Here is a 14318-nt window from a genome sequence, read left to right on the forward strand (position 1 = left end):
TGGAACATATAATATGTTTTTAGTAAATGTTTCTCAATTAATAATCTCTCTCTGTTCCTCCCTCCTTCCCTCCCTCTCTCTCTCTCCTTCTCTCTCTCTCTCCCTCCCCCTCCATCTGTGTATGTGGGTGTGTCTTTCTCTCTCTCTCTGACATTTGAGTGACACAGGGAGTTCTGAAGAAATTTTTCAGGATTTACAGTAGAGGTGTTTTCAGTAATTTGTTAACCAGATTGCTCATAGATCTTCACATTTTAGTCCAACTTCTTCATTTTACAGGTGAAGAAACATCCAGGGAGGTTGTGACTTGCCTGAGGTCCCAAGGTAGTATGTGAGAGGAAGGATCTAAACCCAGGACTTCAGGCTCCAAAACCAGTATTCTCTCTACTGTACCACTCTTCCTCTTTGTTGCCTATCATCTTGGCTGTCATAGAGTCCTAAACAATAAGGTCCAGTTAGTATTACTACTACCAGATATCTGCTAACCAGCATTCCTAGGCATTACTGTAACACCTGTCTTCTGAATTTGGGTATTGAAAAGTCTTTATGTCACTCTTCGATAATTACAAAGATTTTAAATAAGTTTCTGAAGAATGGGAAAAGGATTATTTGTGGTGACTAAACTTACTCAACAATTCTTAAACAGCTTCTAAAAAGTTTAGATGAGAAGGGAAATTTAAGACCAGGGCAAAATTTTGAATGGCTTTTGGTTTCGTTGCCTAAATATATAATTAACTCCTAATAAATCAGTTCCAGGACCCAGAAGAACAAAAAGTACAAATTAAAATTATTTCTACAATTCTTTGGCTGTGGGAAAAGTAATTATACTATTACGGGAACTCTGAACAAGTAGAACCTACTTCATTAAACTGTTCTTCAGACAAAGAAATTTGTTTCACACCATGATTTTCAAATCTTTTCTCTCTTCACATTTCCATGTTATATGTATAGAGTGAAATTGTCACACTCAAAGGCCTCTGCATCCAGCAAAATTACGGAGTGTTATCTAAATCAGAATAAAATGTAATTGAGAAATATTTATCAAAATTAATTTTTAAAAATGAAATAAAACACAGCTAATTTTAAATTGTATTCTTTTAAGTCAATGTGTGTCTCCCTGGGATCTATTTCTGTATGAGTTTGACACCACAGGTGTAGAGTATTTGGAGATTTGTTTGGCTGAAGATGAAAATGAAAGGGAGGGTTCTTGCTTCTTTCCTCGGGTTCTAACCTTTGCCATGTGAACATTACCTTCTTGGTCCAGACACCTTCTTTCTCCTCCAACTGGCCAAGACTTGCTAGTTACCACCCTCAACTCTGCCACCAAAGAAAGATTTTCCTGTACATATGTAGGAGGAGGGGAGATGCAATGGAGAAGTTAGTGCAACTCCTAAAGGACAACAGTGGTAAATGGCTTTTTCCTGAGGAAAAACCTAGGACCTAGATTTACCTGCTTTGTGACATAAAATTAATAAATCAATGTCATTTTTCTCATATCATTCCTGAGACTCAAGTCTTTATCAAGATTTACCAATGATTCACTTTTGCTTATTTACCGAAGCCAATAACTATCCATCTTTTTTTCTAAATTCCCACTCAGGAAGATTTCAGGGCAAACTGTTGAAAAGTTATGATCAGTCACATTTTATCTAGAGTCAGCTTCCATGAATTAAATCAGGAACTATGAACAAACTCAAAGAACAGAAGAACTTTGGATAAAATATCCTCCCCCTTTGATAGATAAAAAGGGAACAAGAGGAAAGTAGCATTTCAACGTGTTTAAGAGCTCTATGTCACTACCTGTTAGATGCCACTCTTGCTCTGGCCTCAGCTGTTCAATCTAGCCTCAGTGGACAAAGTCAAGAGTGGTGACTGTATAGTCCAATTCTGCTCAATGCCAGCCACAGCCAGTCATCTCTCTTTCCTTTTTCCCTCTAGTGGTCATCTCCTGTCTTTGGCTCTTGCTCAGACTTTAATCCAATCGTGCTCAGCCTTTTTTCCCCAAGCCGTTGTATCTTCCACACATGCTCTCAATCTGTTCCAGTTCAGAAGGAAACAACACTATTGGTATTATCCTTCCCAGAAATTAAGTTGGGCATTGGAAACCTCTCCTCTTACAGAGGAATCATTCTCCCAAAATCTTGTCATATGTGCATGTGATCTAATTTCTTAAGAAACTTTATATCTTTTTGAGTTGAAGCTTAACTTAGAAAATATATATGTAGACACAGCTGGATCTGGTTGGAATATAAGGAAAGCATGTTTGGCAGCATTTTGGTGGCATATCTCAAGGGGGGGAAAGTATTGAAAACATTTATGTAGGGGATATGTCATTTCTCATGATATGGCTTTGTCTGACTCAGAACTCATTCCATTGGTTTTAATGAAAGTCTCCTGGGCCACAGCAAAAGGACTCAGACTGCAATGAGTTTTAAACAACACCCATCTGTTTATACTGGGGCCAGAGCCATTCCATGAAATGTCACACGGAGGGCACAACAGTAATTTAACCACAAAAAATTCCTCACACATGTATTTGCTGATGCCAAGTTAATAGATGAGTAATAAAGCCACAGTGTGATGAGAGAAAAGGAGTATAATGGTTAGGGAGCTGACCTCAGAGCCAGGGAGAGCCTGGGTTTGAGTACCAACTTTTATGTTATCCCAGAAAAGTCACTTAAACTCTCAATGCTTTAGTCAATGAAGAGCAAAGTGCTAAACTCTATTGGTAGAAGGAATTTCCTTTGACAGTTCTTTGTTCCAGTGAAATCACATTTTCAGTCCCTGCTGTAATAGTGTTTTCTTAAGTCAGAGATTCTAACATGCTGTGTGTGTGCATGTGTGTGCACATGTGTACATGGATGAGTACATGATGGATTCCATCTGTAGTCTGGTGAAGCCCATGAACTACTCAGGAAAAAAAATGTTTTCAAATAATTTAAAATTTTTAATTAGAAGTTAGTGACGGTAAAGTTAGTAACAGTAAAGATGTTATTTTTTTCCCAGACAAGTTCAGTGCCACTTGAAATCTATTGATGGACCTCAGGCTAAGATCCGCTGTCTAAAAGTCCTATTCTGGTGCCCTATTGAAAAGTGAAGACGATCCTTGATTCAGAAAGACTGCAGTAATGGAGCATAAGCTCTGACAGGCCCTGACTGACCTAGCAAAGTTCTGAATAAAGCCTTAGATAGGGACAGATTGTTTAAGTGCTGTATTGAATATAAGCTCTTATTCTCACATCTTTCAAGAAAGAGGGCTCCAAAAAAGTAGGAGAAACTCCTCGCCATTACCAAGTGATGATGATTTTTTTCTGGCCACATGAACTTAGAAAGATCATGCTACCAAAGTTGGATGGATTAGAATTTCAAATGGTAGAGGGACCATCTATCGATCTATTTATCTGTCTGTCTGTCTTTCTGTCTGTCTGTCAGTCTGTCTATCTATATTTCTATAGATATACATTATATATGTGTGTGTGTGTGTGTGTGTGTGTGTGTGTATAGTTGCTGAGTATTTAGAAAGCAATTTCTTTAAAAATTGATACAGTAAAAAGAGCTTTGGCACTTACTACACCTGCAAACAATTCAACGTATCTTATAAATACTAAGCCAGATACTATTTCTCATTAGAGTTTCTCTAATGATAAAAAGTTTGGTTGATATATTTATTTTTACATCATTTTTAAATAGGTCTCTAGCTCCCGTAAGATTGAACCTTCCCTTATAACAAAGAAGATCAATTAAGAAAAACACCCAATACATTGACAATATCTTAAAATGTACATAACATTCTTTCCTAGAAGTCCCTTGTCTCACTAATATAAAAAAGGAGGTACATTTGAGTATTGGTACTCTAAGATACTATATTTTTTAGTTAGTAAAAGTTGGCTGACTTTTAATGATCTTTTCATTTATATTTTAGCATTTCCCTAAACTTATGAAATCACTTGCTTCTCCCCTCAAATGCTATTATAGTCATATTGGTATGAATTAGGGCATACTGTCCCCAAAAATCTTTATCTTATGTTAATGAAATGAATGAATGAAAAAAAAACCACTTTTATTAAACAATTACTGTGTGCCAAGAACTGTACTAAGCACTGGAGATTAAAATGTGAGACAAATCCTGCATTCAATATGCATTCAAATAAGGGAATCGGTACATATGTGGAGGAATGACTAGACAAGGATATTTAGATTTAGAAGGTTCCAGAAATGGTTATTGGAACCATAGGGGAGTAGATTGGCTCTCATAGATTTGATTGTGGGGGGTGTGAGTTGAAGGATAGAGGAAAGCTTATGGCCTGGATTAGTATGCTCACAGTCTCAGATATACAGGTGACTTTGTTTAAAATACGAAGCAAGGTTAGGGCTGGCTACATGTAGTGGACCATGTGAGGCATTCTTCAATCTAGAACATGCAGGTTTATAGTAGTGTTATTTTTCATATAATACCTATACATGATTTACCCTTCAAAGAGATCAAGTTTTAGGAGTATGATTTATGTGTGGAAATGGTTTATATTGTCACCAAGATGGTTTCATTATCATCATCATTGATATCTTTACTATTAATCACATCAAAAATTAATCTTATTTTATAAGCATATTCAAGCTTTCGTTTATTCATTGCAGAAATTTGGTTTTAGCCATCTCCACTGAAGACTCTTCTAAGTGTATAATGCACACTTTGTCCTGTATAGGCAGAGATTTCAAGTGTTGTTGTTGACTTTGTACTTTTGGAGGTACCTGTATTTTTCTATGTGTAACAAAGTCTTCCTACAAAGCTTTCCTCCAGTGCCTCTCTAGAGGGCAGTGATAATAGACTCTTTTTTTCCAGCTCTAATTCTTTTTATTTTCTTAGTTTTTTCTTCATATTTTTATTATTTAATATTATTAGTTTTCAACATTGATTTCCACAAGATTTTGAGTTACAAATTTTCTCCCCGTTTCTACCCACCCCCACACTCCAAGATGGTATACATTCTGATTGCCCTGTTCCCCAGTCTGCCCTCCCTTCTGTCACCCCACCCCCCCATACCTTTATCCCCCTTTCCCTTACTTTCTTGTGAAGCAAGATAGATTTCTCTACCCCATTGCATGGGTATCTTATTTCCCTGTTGCATGTAAAAACAACTTTTTTTGAGCATTTGTTTTTAGAACTTTGAGTTCCAAATTCTCTCTCTTCTTCCCTTCCCACCCACTGTCCTTGAGAAGGCAAGCAATTCAACCTAGTCCACACATATATCATTATGCAAAACTCTTCCATAATAGTCATACTGTGAAAGACTAACTATATTTCCCTCCATCCTATCCTGTCCCCCTTTATTCAGTTTTCTCCATTGACACTGTCCCTTTTCAAAAGTGTTTTCTTTTGACTACCTCCTCTCCCAATCTGCCCTCCCTTCTATCATCCCCACTCTGTTATCCCCTTCCCCTCACTTTCTTGTGGGGTAAGATACCCAATTGAGTGTGTATGTTATTACTCCCTTAAGTCAAATCTGATGAGAGCAAGATTCACTCATTCTCTTTCACCTGCCCCTTCTTCCCTTCCAATAGAACTGCTTTTTCTTGCCACTTTTATGTGAGATAATTTACCCCATTCTATCTCTCCCTTTCTCCTTCTCCCAATATATTCCTCTCTTACCCCTTAATTTTATTTTTTTATATGATTCTTTCATATTCACCTCACCCTGTGCCCTCTTTATATATATATATGTGTGTGTGTGTGTGTGTGTGTGTGTGTGTGTGTTCCCTTCAATTACCCTAATACTAAGAAAGGTCTTCTGAATTACAAATATCATTTTTCCATGTGAGAATGTAAACAAAACCGTTCAACTTTAATAAGTCCCTTGTGATTTCTCTTTCTTGTTTACCTTTTCATGCTTCTCTTGATTCTTGTATTTGAAAGCCAAATTTTCTCTTCAGCTCTGGTCTTTTCATTGAGAAAGCTTGAAAGTCCTCTATTTTATTGAAAATCCACATTTTGCCTTGGAGTATTATACTCAGTTTTACTGGGTAGGTGATTCTTGGTTTTAATCCTTGCTCCTTTGACCTCCAGAATATTATATTCCAACCCCTTCAATCACTTAATGTAGAAGCTGCTAGATCTTGTGTTATCCTGATTGTGTTTTCATAATACTCAAATTGTTTCTTTCTGGCTGCTTGCAATATTTTCTTCTTGACCTGGGAACTCTGGAATTTAGCTACAACATTCCTAGGAGTTTTCTTTTTGGGATCCTTTTCAAGAGGTGATTGGTGGATTCTTTCAATTTCTATTTTACCCTATGGTTCCAGAATATCGGGGCAGTTTTGCTTGATAACTTCTTGAAAGATGATGTCTAGGCTCTTTTTTTGATCATGGCTTTCAGGTAGTCCAATAATTTTTAAATTATCTCTCCTGCATCTATTTTCCAGGTCAGTGATTTTCCCAATGAGATATTTCACATTGTCTTCCATTTTTTCATTCCTTTGGTTCTGTTTTATAATATCTTGATTTCTCATTTTCCACTTGCTCCAATCTCATTTTTAAGATAGTATTTTCTTCAGTGGTCTTTTGAATCTCCTTTTCCATTTGGCTAATTCTGCCTTTTAAAGCATTCTTCTCCTTATTTGCTTTTTGGAGCTCTTTTGCCATTTGAGTTAGTCTATTTTAAGGTGCTGTTTTCTTCAGTATTTTTTTGGGTCTCCTTTAGCAAGTCATTGACTTGTTTTTCGTGATTTTCTTGCATCACTCTCATTTCTCTTCCCAATTTTTCCTCTGCTTCTCTTACTTGATTTTCCAAATCTTTTTTGAGCTCTTCCGGGGTCTGACACCAATTCATATTTTTCTTGGAGGCTTTTGATGTAGGCTCTTTGACTTTGTCGACTTTTTCTGGCTATGTTTTGATCTTCTTTGTCACCAAAAAAAGATTCTATAGTCTGAGTCTGAGTCTGTTTTCACTGCCTGTTCACGTTCCCAGCCAACTATTAGACCCTTGAGCTTTTTGTCAGGGTATGACTGCTTGTAGTGTAGAGAGTACTTTATCCCAAGCTTTAGGGGCCTTGCACTGCTGTTTTCAGTGCTACTTCTACTCCTGTCACTGCAAGCTCTGCCACACCAGTGCTCATCCTCCCCTAAGAACTGCCAACCAGGACCGTGTCCCAGATCCAAGCAGGGCAAAGCAAGAGAACCCTGGCTCTGCACCAGCAAAGCACTCCTTGCACTCCCGCTCTGATCTGCCACTTGATTCGTCCCACCATGTGGGCCAGGGACTCCAGAAGCAGCTGGCGCTGGAGCTCTGGAAGCAGCCTCAGGAGATGCTGCCACTGCGCCACCTCCACTGCCCCTGGGGCCTGGGGTCAGACCATGCACTTCTCTCACCCCCATCCAGCAGTTTTCCCTTTAGCCTACACCATTGTCTTTGGTGTTTGTGGGTTGAGAAGTCTGGTAACTGCCACAGCTCAGTGATTCATGGCCATAAGACCTGTTATGCCCAACTCCTGGTCTGGTCTGTCCTGGAGAGGCCCATGCTGGACTGCGCTCTTCTCACAGTACAATGTGATAGACTCTTCCCAGTGACCATCCAGGCCATCTTGGGCTGGAGAATTGTTTCCCTTTGTTATTTTGTGGGTTCCATAGCTCTATAATTTGTTCAGAGCCATTTTTACAGGTGTTTGGAGGGATTTGGGGGAGAGCTTAAGCAAGTCCCTGTTTTTAAGCTGCCATCTTGACTCCGCCCCATGATAATGGACTCTTAAAGACTATGGCTGCAGAGTACAACTTCTGTCAAGCCCTATTAAATTGTAAAGGCTTCAAGTAAGGGAATGGTGATAGCCTGTCATCTGAGTCCAGTCTAGTGGCTGGTGGAGGAGCTTGTCAAGGATAGATTGACAAGTAGGTGATGAATTTATGGTTATAGTAATTCATGGAATCACTGTATCCTAGAGCACAAGGGGTGGAGTATAACCAGAGTGACCTTTGTTTTCTTTGAATGACTCAGCTTACCTCATTGAGCCTCGCTGGGCACTGGGGGCTTCTCTTCCGGGGCAGGAAGCCCAGCAACCATGCCTGGGAACAGAGAACTTCCTGTGCGATGAGTCATGGGGCTGGCTGAGGGGAGGTGTTGACTCCAGAGCCACACCCTATTGGGTGTTAACCTAGTCTACGGTAGGGGGAGAGGCCAACTCAAGAACCAATCGGCCCTGGTCATTCAGGCGGTGCTTGATGATGTCAGAAACTCTATAAGAGGGGAGAGGACAGCTTGAAGAGCTCTCTTTCCTTTTCCGGTTGGTGTGGGAGCAGTGGGGAGAGTGACTCTAGGCCAGCCCTTGCTCTCAGGCTGAGCCTAGATGTTGGTAACTATGAATTGTATTGGGTCTGTCTGTTGATATTTGTAATTTGTTTGTATTTAGTTCTGAAGTTCAGGATGGTGGTTTTGTTTTCCCCGAATTAAATGAATGATCTGAACTTCAGGGTGTTGGCTGTTTGTCCCCCTGAACTAGCTGACTGTAATCTGGATTTGGCCTGTCTGTTGATGCTTGCCCATATGCTCCCCTGAACTAACTGAATGCTGGTGTTTTTTCCCCTGAACTAAATGAATGTTGTCTGTATGCTAACTGAATGCTGGATTAAAGTAAGCTGGTCAACCCCTTCACCGTGCTTTCCTTGTTTAAGCAGATAAAAAGAACCTGTGCTTTTCCGGGGTGCCAGCAGCCTCCTGGGTGCATCTTACACCCCCACAGAAGCTGCTAGCCAATTGTTAAAACAATCACTTACTAAAATGTAATATATTTGTCAGTGCAAAGAGCATTCCCGTCCATGGAATCACAGATCTGAAATATTCAGAGATGTATTATTCTCAATATAGGACACCCTTATTCTTCAAAACTGACTCATAAAAATGAGTATAGACTTTTTTAATTAAAAATATTTGGTATATAGATATCACATATACATATTTATATTTGTATAATATAATATGTATACACTGTATACACACATAAACATTTGCATATACAGACATGCAAACACACAAAACCATAAGTTTTTGAAAGTATATAATCAATTAAAATACATATGCTGGATGTCTAAAAATGTTTTGAAATACCTTGTATACTAGCAAAATGTCATTCATTTGAAAAGTAAGAAGAAAAAAGACAATGAAGAAGGTTTATATTGATTAAAATTTTCATTAAAGAAAGAGAATTTTAGGTAATCTGGAATTAGCACTTGTTTGAATATCACTCATATCAGCTATTTAAAAAAATATGTGGCATTAATAGTATTTTGTCCTGCTTAGATGTTATTATCATATGCAGCTGAGACGGGTGAAATTTTGAGCCAAGTATTTGAGGCCCAATTACAAAAATGAATGCAAGTGAAATATAAGATTAAGTTAAAAGTCATAAGTAATGAATTTTTCCTTAAAATATTTCCCCTCAAACTTTTGTGTGTGTGTGTGTGTGTGTGTGTGTGAGAGAGAGAGAGAGAGAGAGAGAGAGAGAGAGAGAGAGAGAGAAAGAGAGAGAGAGAGAGAGAGAGAGAGAGAAAGAGAGAGAGAGAGAATCAACCAACAAGCATTGATTACATGTCTCCTGTGTGCCAGACATTGGCTTAAGTGCTGGGGATAGAAAGACATAAATGAGAAACTATCACTGTGATCAGTTTTGACTAATGTAACCACAGCTATTTCAATTTAGAGCTAATAAAAATAGTGAGCATACTAGAAATTGAGCATGAAAATATCACTTCTTATAACTTCAGCTCTTTCTGAATGGATTATTACAAGCATACTTCTTTGTTGATAACTTTTACCAAGAAATGGGATCTTTCTTAACTAAATTATATCGGCAAATCAGTGTCTTTTTTGTTGGCTAAATGACTAATTTGTAGTATAATTAATTCTATTAGTAAATTGAAGGTTTTTAATTTCAATTAGAATAACTCTGTAGCCTCTTAAAATTTGTATTTTCTTCATAGCAAGACTATGGGGGGCAGATAATGTAACAGAAAAATATTCATATATGAAGATAAATACAAGCAGCTTTATCGTATTCTAAATGTTCTCACAGTTTGCATGTGTCTTGTTTTCCAGGGCATACGGGACGCTTGTTAAAGTCCCTGTGTTTCACCAGTCTATCATTCCTGTTGCTGCATATCATCTTTCACATTACATTAGCTAGCCTGGAGGCTCAACATCGGATCGCACCTAATTATAACTGTGAGTATAGTGGTTGTGTTAATTGCATATATGTGTTGGTTATGTTGCTGTTAATGAAAATCTCTACTTGTTATATTCAGGAATAACTCAATGACTCTTTATCCACAAAATGCTGGGTAAATATATTCTCTTATATTGAACCTTCTTGTTCATAATAGATACCAAAGAATTTAATTGTTTTTAGCAAGATCATATGAGCAAAGTAACAAATTCCCTAATGCTTAGTGATTAAATGCCCACTATGTATAAGGCATAGTCTCAGATGAAAAAAGCAGGTAGTGGTGACATGTAGACAGACTTAGAGCAGGGAGAGAGAACAGTTAGAGGGCTGTTGCAATAAGTTTGTTGTTGTCAAGACCTGAGCTAAGGATGATATTAGCAAATGAGCATATCCAAATTTCTCCTTATTTTAATGAATATGACTAAATAAACTTAAATGAGACAGAAAGGAAAAGCTGAAAAGTCTATATGAAACTGCCTTTTGAGTGACTCCTGGGGTGGTAGGGAAAAACCTCTCAACTTTGCTGTACTGTTAAAGATATGAAGATTAAAAAAAACTATGAAACCTCTATATTCTTGGTCTAACGATTAGATTTTACTTAGCAATGACTTCTAGTTATTTGTGAATTTGTGTTAATACCACATATTTTGAAGCATCTGAATCGGTTTCATCAAAGTCAAAATTCTATGGTAAGTAAATTTCTGTTATACTGGAGCTTAAAGGTCTACTGGTCATAATATACAGAAAACAGCTTTCACCTCAGGTGATATTTTTTATCTCCAAGCCAGACTTTATATTTCTAGTTGGTTCATTCTGACTATAATCTTCTAATCATTTTTAGTCAATCAACAAGCTTTTATTAAGTGTGTTCTATGGCCTAGGCACTGTACTAAGCTGTGGGTTTACAAAGAAATAAAAAATGCAGCCTTTTCCCTCAAGCAGCATGTAGTCTAATGGGAGAGATAATATGTAAATAAATATGTACATGCAAGATAAATACAGAGTAGAAAAAAATTAATCTAAAATTTGTGAGTGAATGGTTAAGGGAAGGCCTCTTGTAGGTCATATTTAAGCTGTTTTTGAAGGAAATTTAGAAGGCAGAATGAGGAAGAAGAGGATACTAGGCAGGCCAGTGTGGCTGGATTGTAGAGTGTGGAGAGGAATAAAGTGTAAAAAGAAGGGACCAGATTTAGAAGGGTGTTAAATTCCAAGAAGAGGATGTTATATTTGATCCTGCAGTTGATAGGGAGTCACTGGAGTTTATTGAGTAAGGGAGTAACATGATCAGACCTGTCCTTTATGAAGATCATTGGCATCTGAGTGGTGGATGAACTGGAGTAGGGTAAAACTTGAGGGATGGAGACCAACCAAAAGCTATTGCAGTAGTCCAGGGGTAAGATGGTAAGAGCTCATACCATAGATGCATCTATGTGAATGTAGAGAAGCAGGGCACATCTGAGACATGGGCTGGGTGCAAGTGAGAATTCAAGAATTACATCAAGGTGGAGAGCCTGGATAACTCAATGGATGGAGGTACCCTCCATAGAAATAGGAAAATTAAGGAAGAGAGGATCTGGGGAAAAGATAATGTGTTCCATTATATACATGTTGAATTGGAATTATCTATGGAACATACAATGTAAGATGTTCATAAGGGGGTTGGTAATATGAGATTGAAGCATAGGAGAGAGGTTAGGGTTGAGTATAGAACCGAGTATCATCAGCATACAGATGACAATTGAACCATAGGAACTGATAAGATCACCAAGCAAAATGGTATAGAGCAATGGTTCTCAACCTGAGTCCATGGACATCTTTCAGGGGTCCTATAACTTGGATGGGAAAAAATGTATTTCAATATAATATGTTTCCTTTGTAATCCTATGTATTTTTATTTGTACATTTAAAAACATTTTTTAAATGCAATTTATTTATTTAACATATTTGGTTTTCAGCATTGATTTTCACAACATTTTGAATTACAAATTTTCTCCCCATTTCTACCCTCCCCCCCACTCCAAGATGGCTTATATTCTGGTTGCCCTGTTCCCCAGTCAGCCCTCCCCTCTATCACCCCCCTCCCCTCTCATCCCCTTTTCCCTTCCTTTCTTGTAGGGCAAGATAAATTTCTACACCCCATTGCCTGTGTATCTTATTTTTTAGTTGCATATAAAAACTTTAACATTTTAAGAAAGGATTATTAGGTTTCACCAGACTGCCAAAGGGGTCCATAACACAAAAACAGTTAAGAACCCTTGGTATAGAGGGAGAAGATAAGGGGACAGAAGGCAGGGCCTTGACAGTGTGTATGTTGCTGTAACAAGGATAAAGAACCAGCAGAAGAGATTTAGTAGTCAGACAAATAAAAGACTAAACAGGAGAGAAGCATCATGAAAAGCTAGAGAGGAAAAAGTATTCAGAAATGTGAATTCAGCTGTGTCAAAGGCTGCCAAATGTTAGTCAATGCACATTTATTAATCTCCTACTATATTCTAGATGCTTTGCTGAGCACTGGAGATACAAAAAAGGCAAAATACTACCCCTGCCCTCAATGGTGTGAAATGCATACCAATCTAGACCTTCAATGTAAAAAGCACATTTATTCCCAGCTTTGACCAAGAATCTATTGCCCCTTTCAATCAATTAAAAATATATGTTTGAATGTCAATAGCAAAAGTGTCAAACAGTTCCATATTTTAAAGAATGAAGTAGTTTTAAACATGTGACTATTGGGAGTTACTTAATGACTAAGAATATTCCAGATATAAGCTTGTCAGGCACTAATCTTAGGGATTTAGAAGTAATTGTAGTGCCACAATAGTTTTTTTTTTAATTTAACAGAAAATCCTTTTTGTATTTTGATTTATTTTCATAGAAGAAAATAATTTTCATTTCTCATAGGTTAAGAACAGCTTAGAATTGGCAACCAGAAAATTAAAAACAAAAGAGACCAAAGTGTCTCTTGAGCTGAGCCACCTGCCCACCTACTTACAAACCTTTTTCAGTCTCATGCAACTTTCAATTTCCCTTTTCTGAATGCCCCACCAACCTACCCTCATCCAAACCAAATAAAAGTATATGACTTTCCTTTGGTTTGCTGAAAATCTAATTCCCTAAGGCCCAAATTATCTCACACCTGAAGGTGTGTTTAGCTAAATGTCTTAGCAGATAAAAGTCTCTTTGAAGTGTAAGTGTTCCTCAGTAAAGGCTAGGCAGTTACTCCAGGTGTTGTAACATCTGTTCCTTGGACAACAGTATAAAAGAAACTAAGCTGTTCTCTCCAAGTGCCTTTTTCTAGACATTTCCTTATATCCTCAATCTCTTCTCCATGGACCTAGAGCTGCTCATTCCTACCCTATCAGTTATATATTTAGGTCCCCAGATAGTGGTTTCTAACAACCACATGAAAGGTCTTTATCAATTGACTTGATTTTTTTATTCGTGAAAGTCTTTTAAAAAAAAGCGAACTTAAGAGGGATAGAATCACTTGTAACTTTCCTTATTTTGCTGGTTTTCTGGACTGAAATTCCCACTTACTTTCCTCCATAAAGGGCTAAATTTAGTGGAGTTCCCATAGGAAATTTTATGGGTTTAAAAGAAGAGATAGGGGGTTTCAGTTTAGTAATGGCCTACAGTTGGACACTGTCTGAATACTTCAGGCATCCCTGATTTTGTTGGTATGGATAGTCTCTCCACAAATACATGGCTTAGAAGATGTTTTGGGGAAGTGTCTATAATGAAAATGAACACCATACTGTGGCCAACCTACTTATGTGTCTCTCTAAAACTTAGCTAGACTGGCCCATGAATGGGCAGACACATGATCTGAGGCAGGAATCATACCTAAAGTCTTTCCCTTCTGCTGGCATGGTCGTGGCATGTCATCTCTACATTATCTTTATTAGGCATCAGAGAAGAATTATTGTGGAGGAGATGGCAATAACAATACTCAAAAATTCATATGTATGAGGTAGTTATCGGTCTATAAGGCACTTTATTAATCTCCTTTGATTGTCACAACAACCCTGTAAAGTATTTAGTATGAATTTCATTATCTCTATTTTACAGATGAGGAGATCAAGTGTTAGGAAGGATAAATGATGTAGGCAGTTTCACGC

General features: G+C 37.7%; 1 protein-coding gene across 2 annotated transcripts in view; it reads left to right on the forward strand.

The window, feature by feature from the left end:
* Nucleotides 1–14318, forward strand: part of PIEZO2 (piezo type mechanosensitive ion channel component 2) — a 539671-nt gene that overhangs the window by 217781 nt on the left and 307572 nt on the right. For both annotated transcript variants that reach the window (XM_036741022.1, XM_036741023.1), the window contains exon 3: nucleotides 10074–10199. In XM_036741022.1, the coding sequence (XP_036596917.1) occupies nucleotides 10074–10199 (126 nt within the window). The remainder of the gene's footprint in view (nucleotides 1–10073; nucleotides 10200–14318) is intronic.

This window comes from Trichosurus vulpecula, chromosome 1 (assembly GCF_011100635.1).
Source record: "Trichosurus vulpecula isolate mTriVul1 chromosome 1, mTriVul1.pri, whole genome shotgun sequence".
Taxonomy (NCBI): Eukaryota; Metazoa; Chordata; class Mammalia; order Diprotodontia; family Phalangeridae; genus Trichosurus; species Trichosurus vulpecula.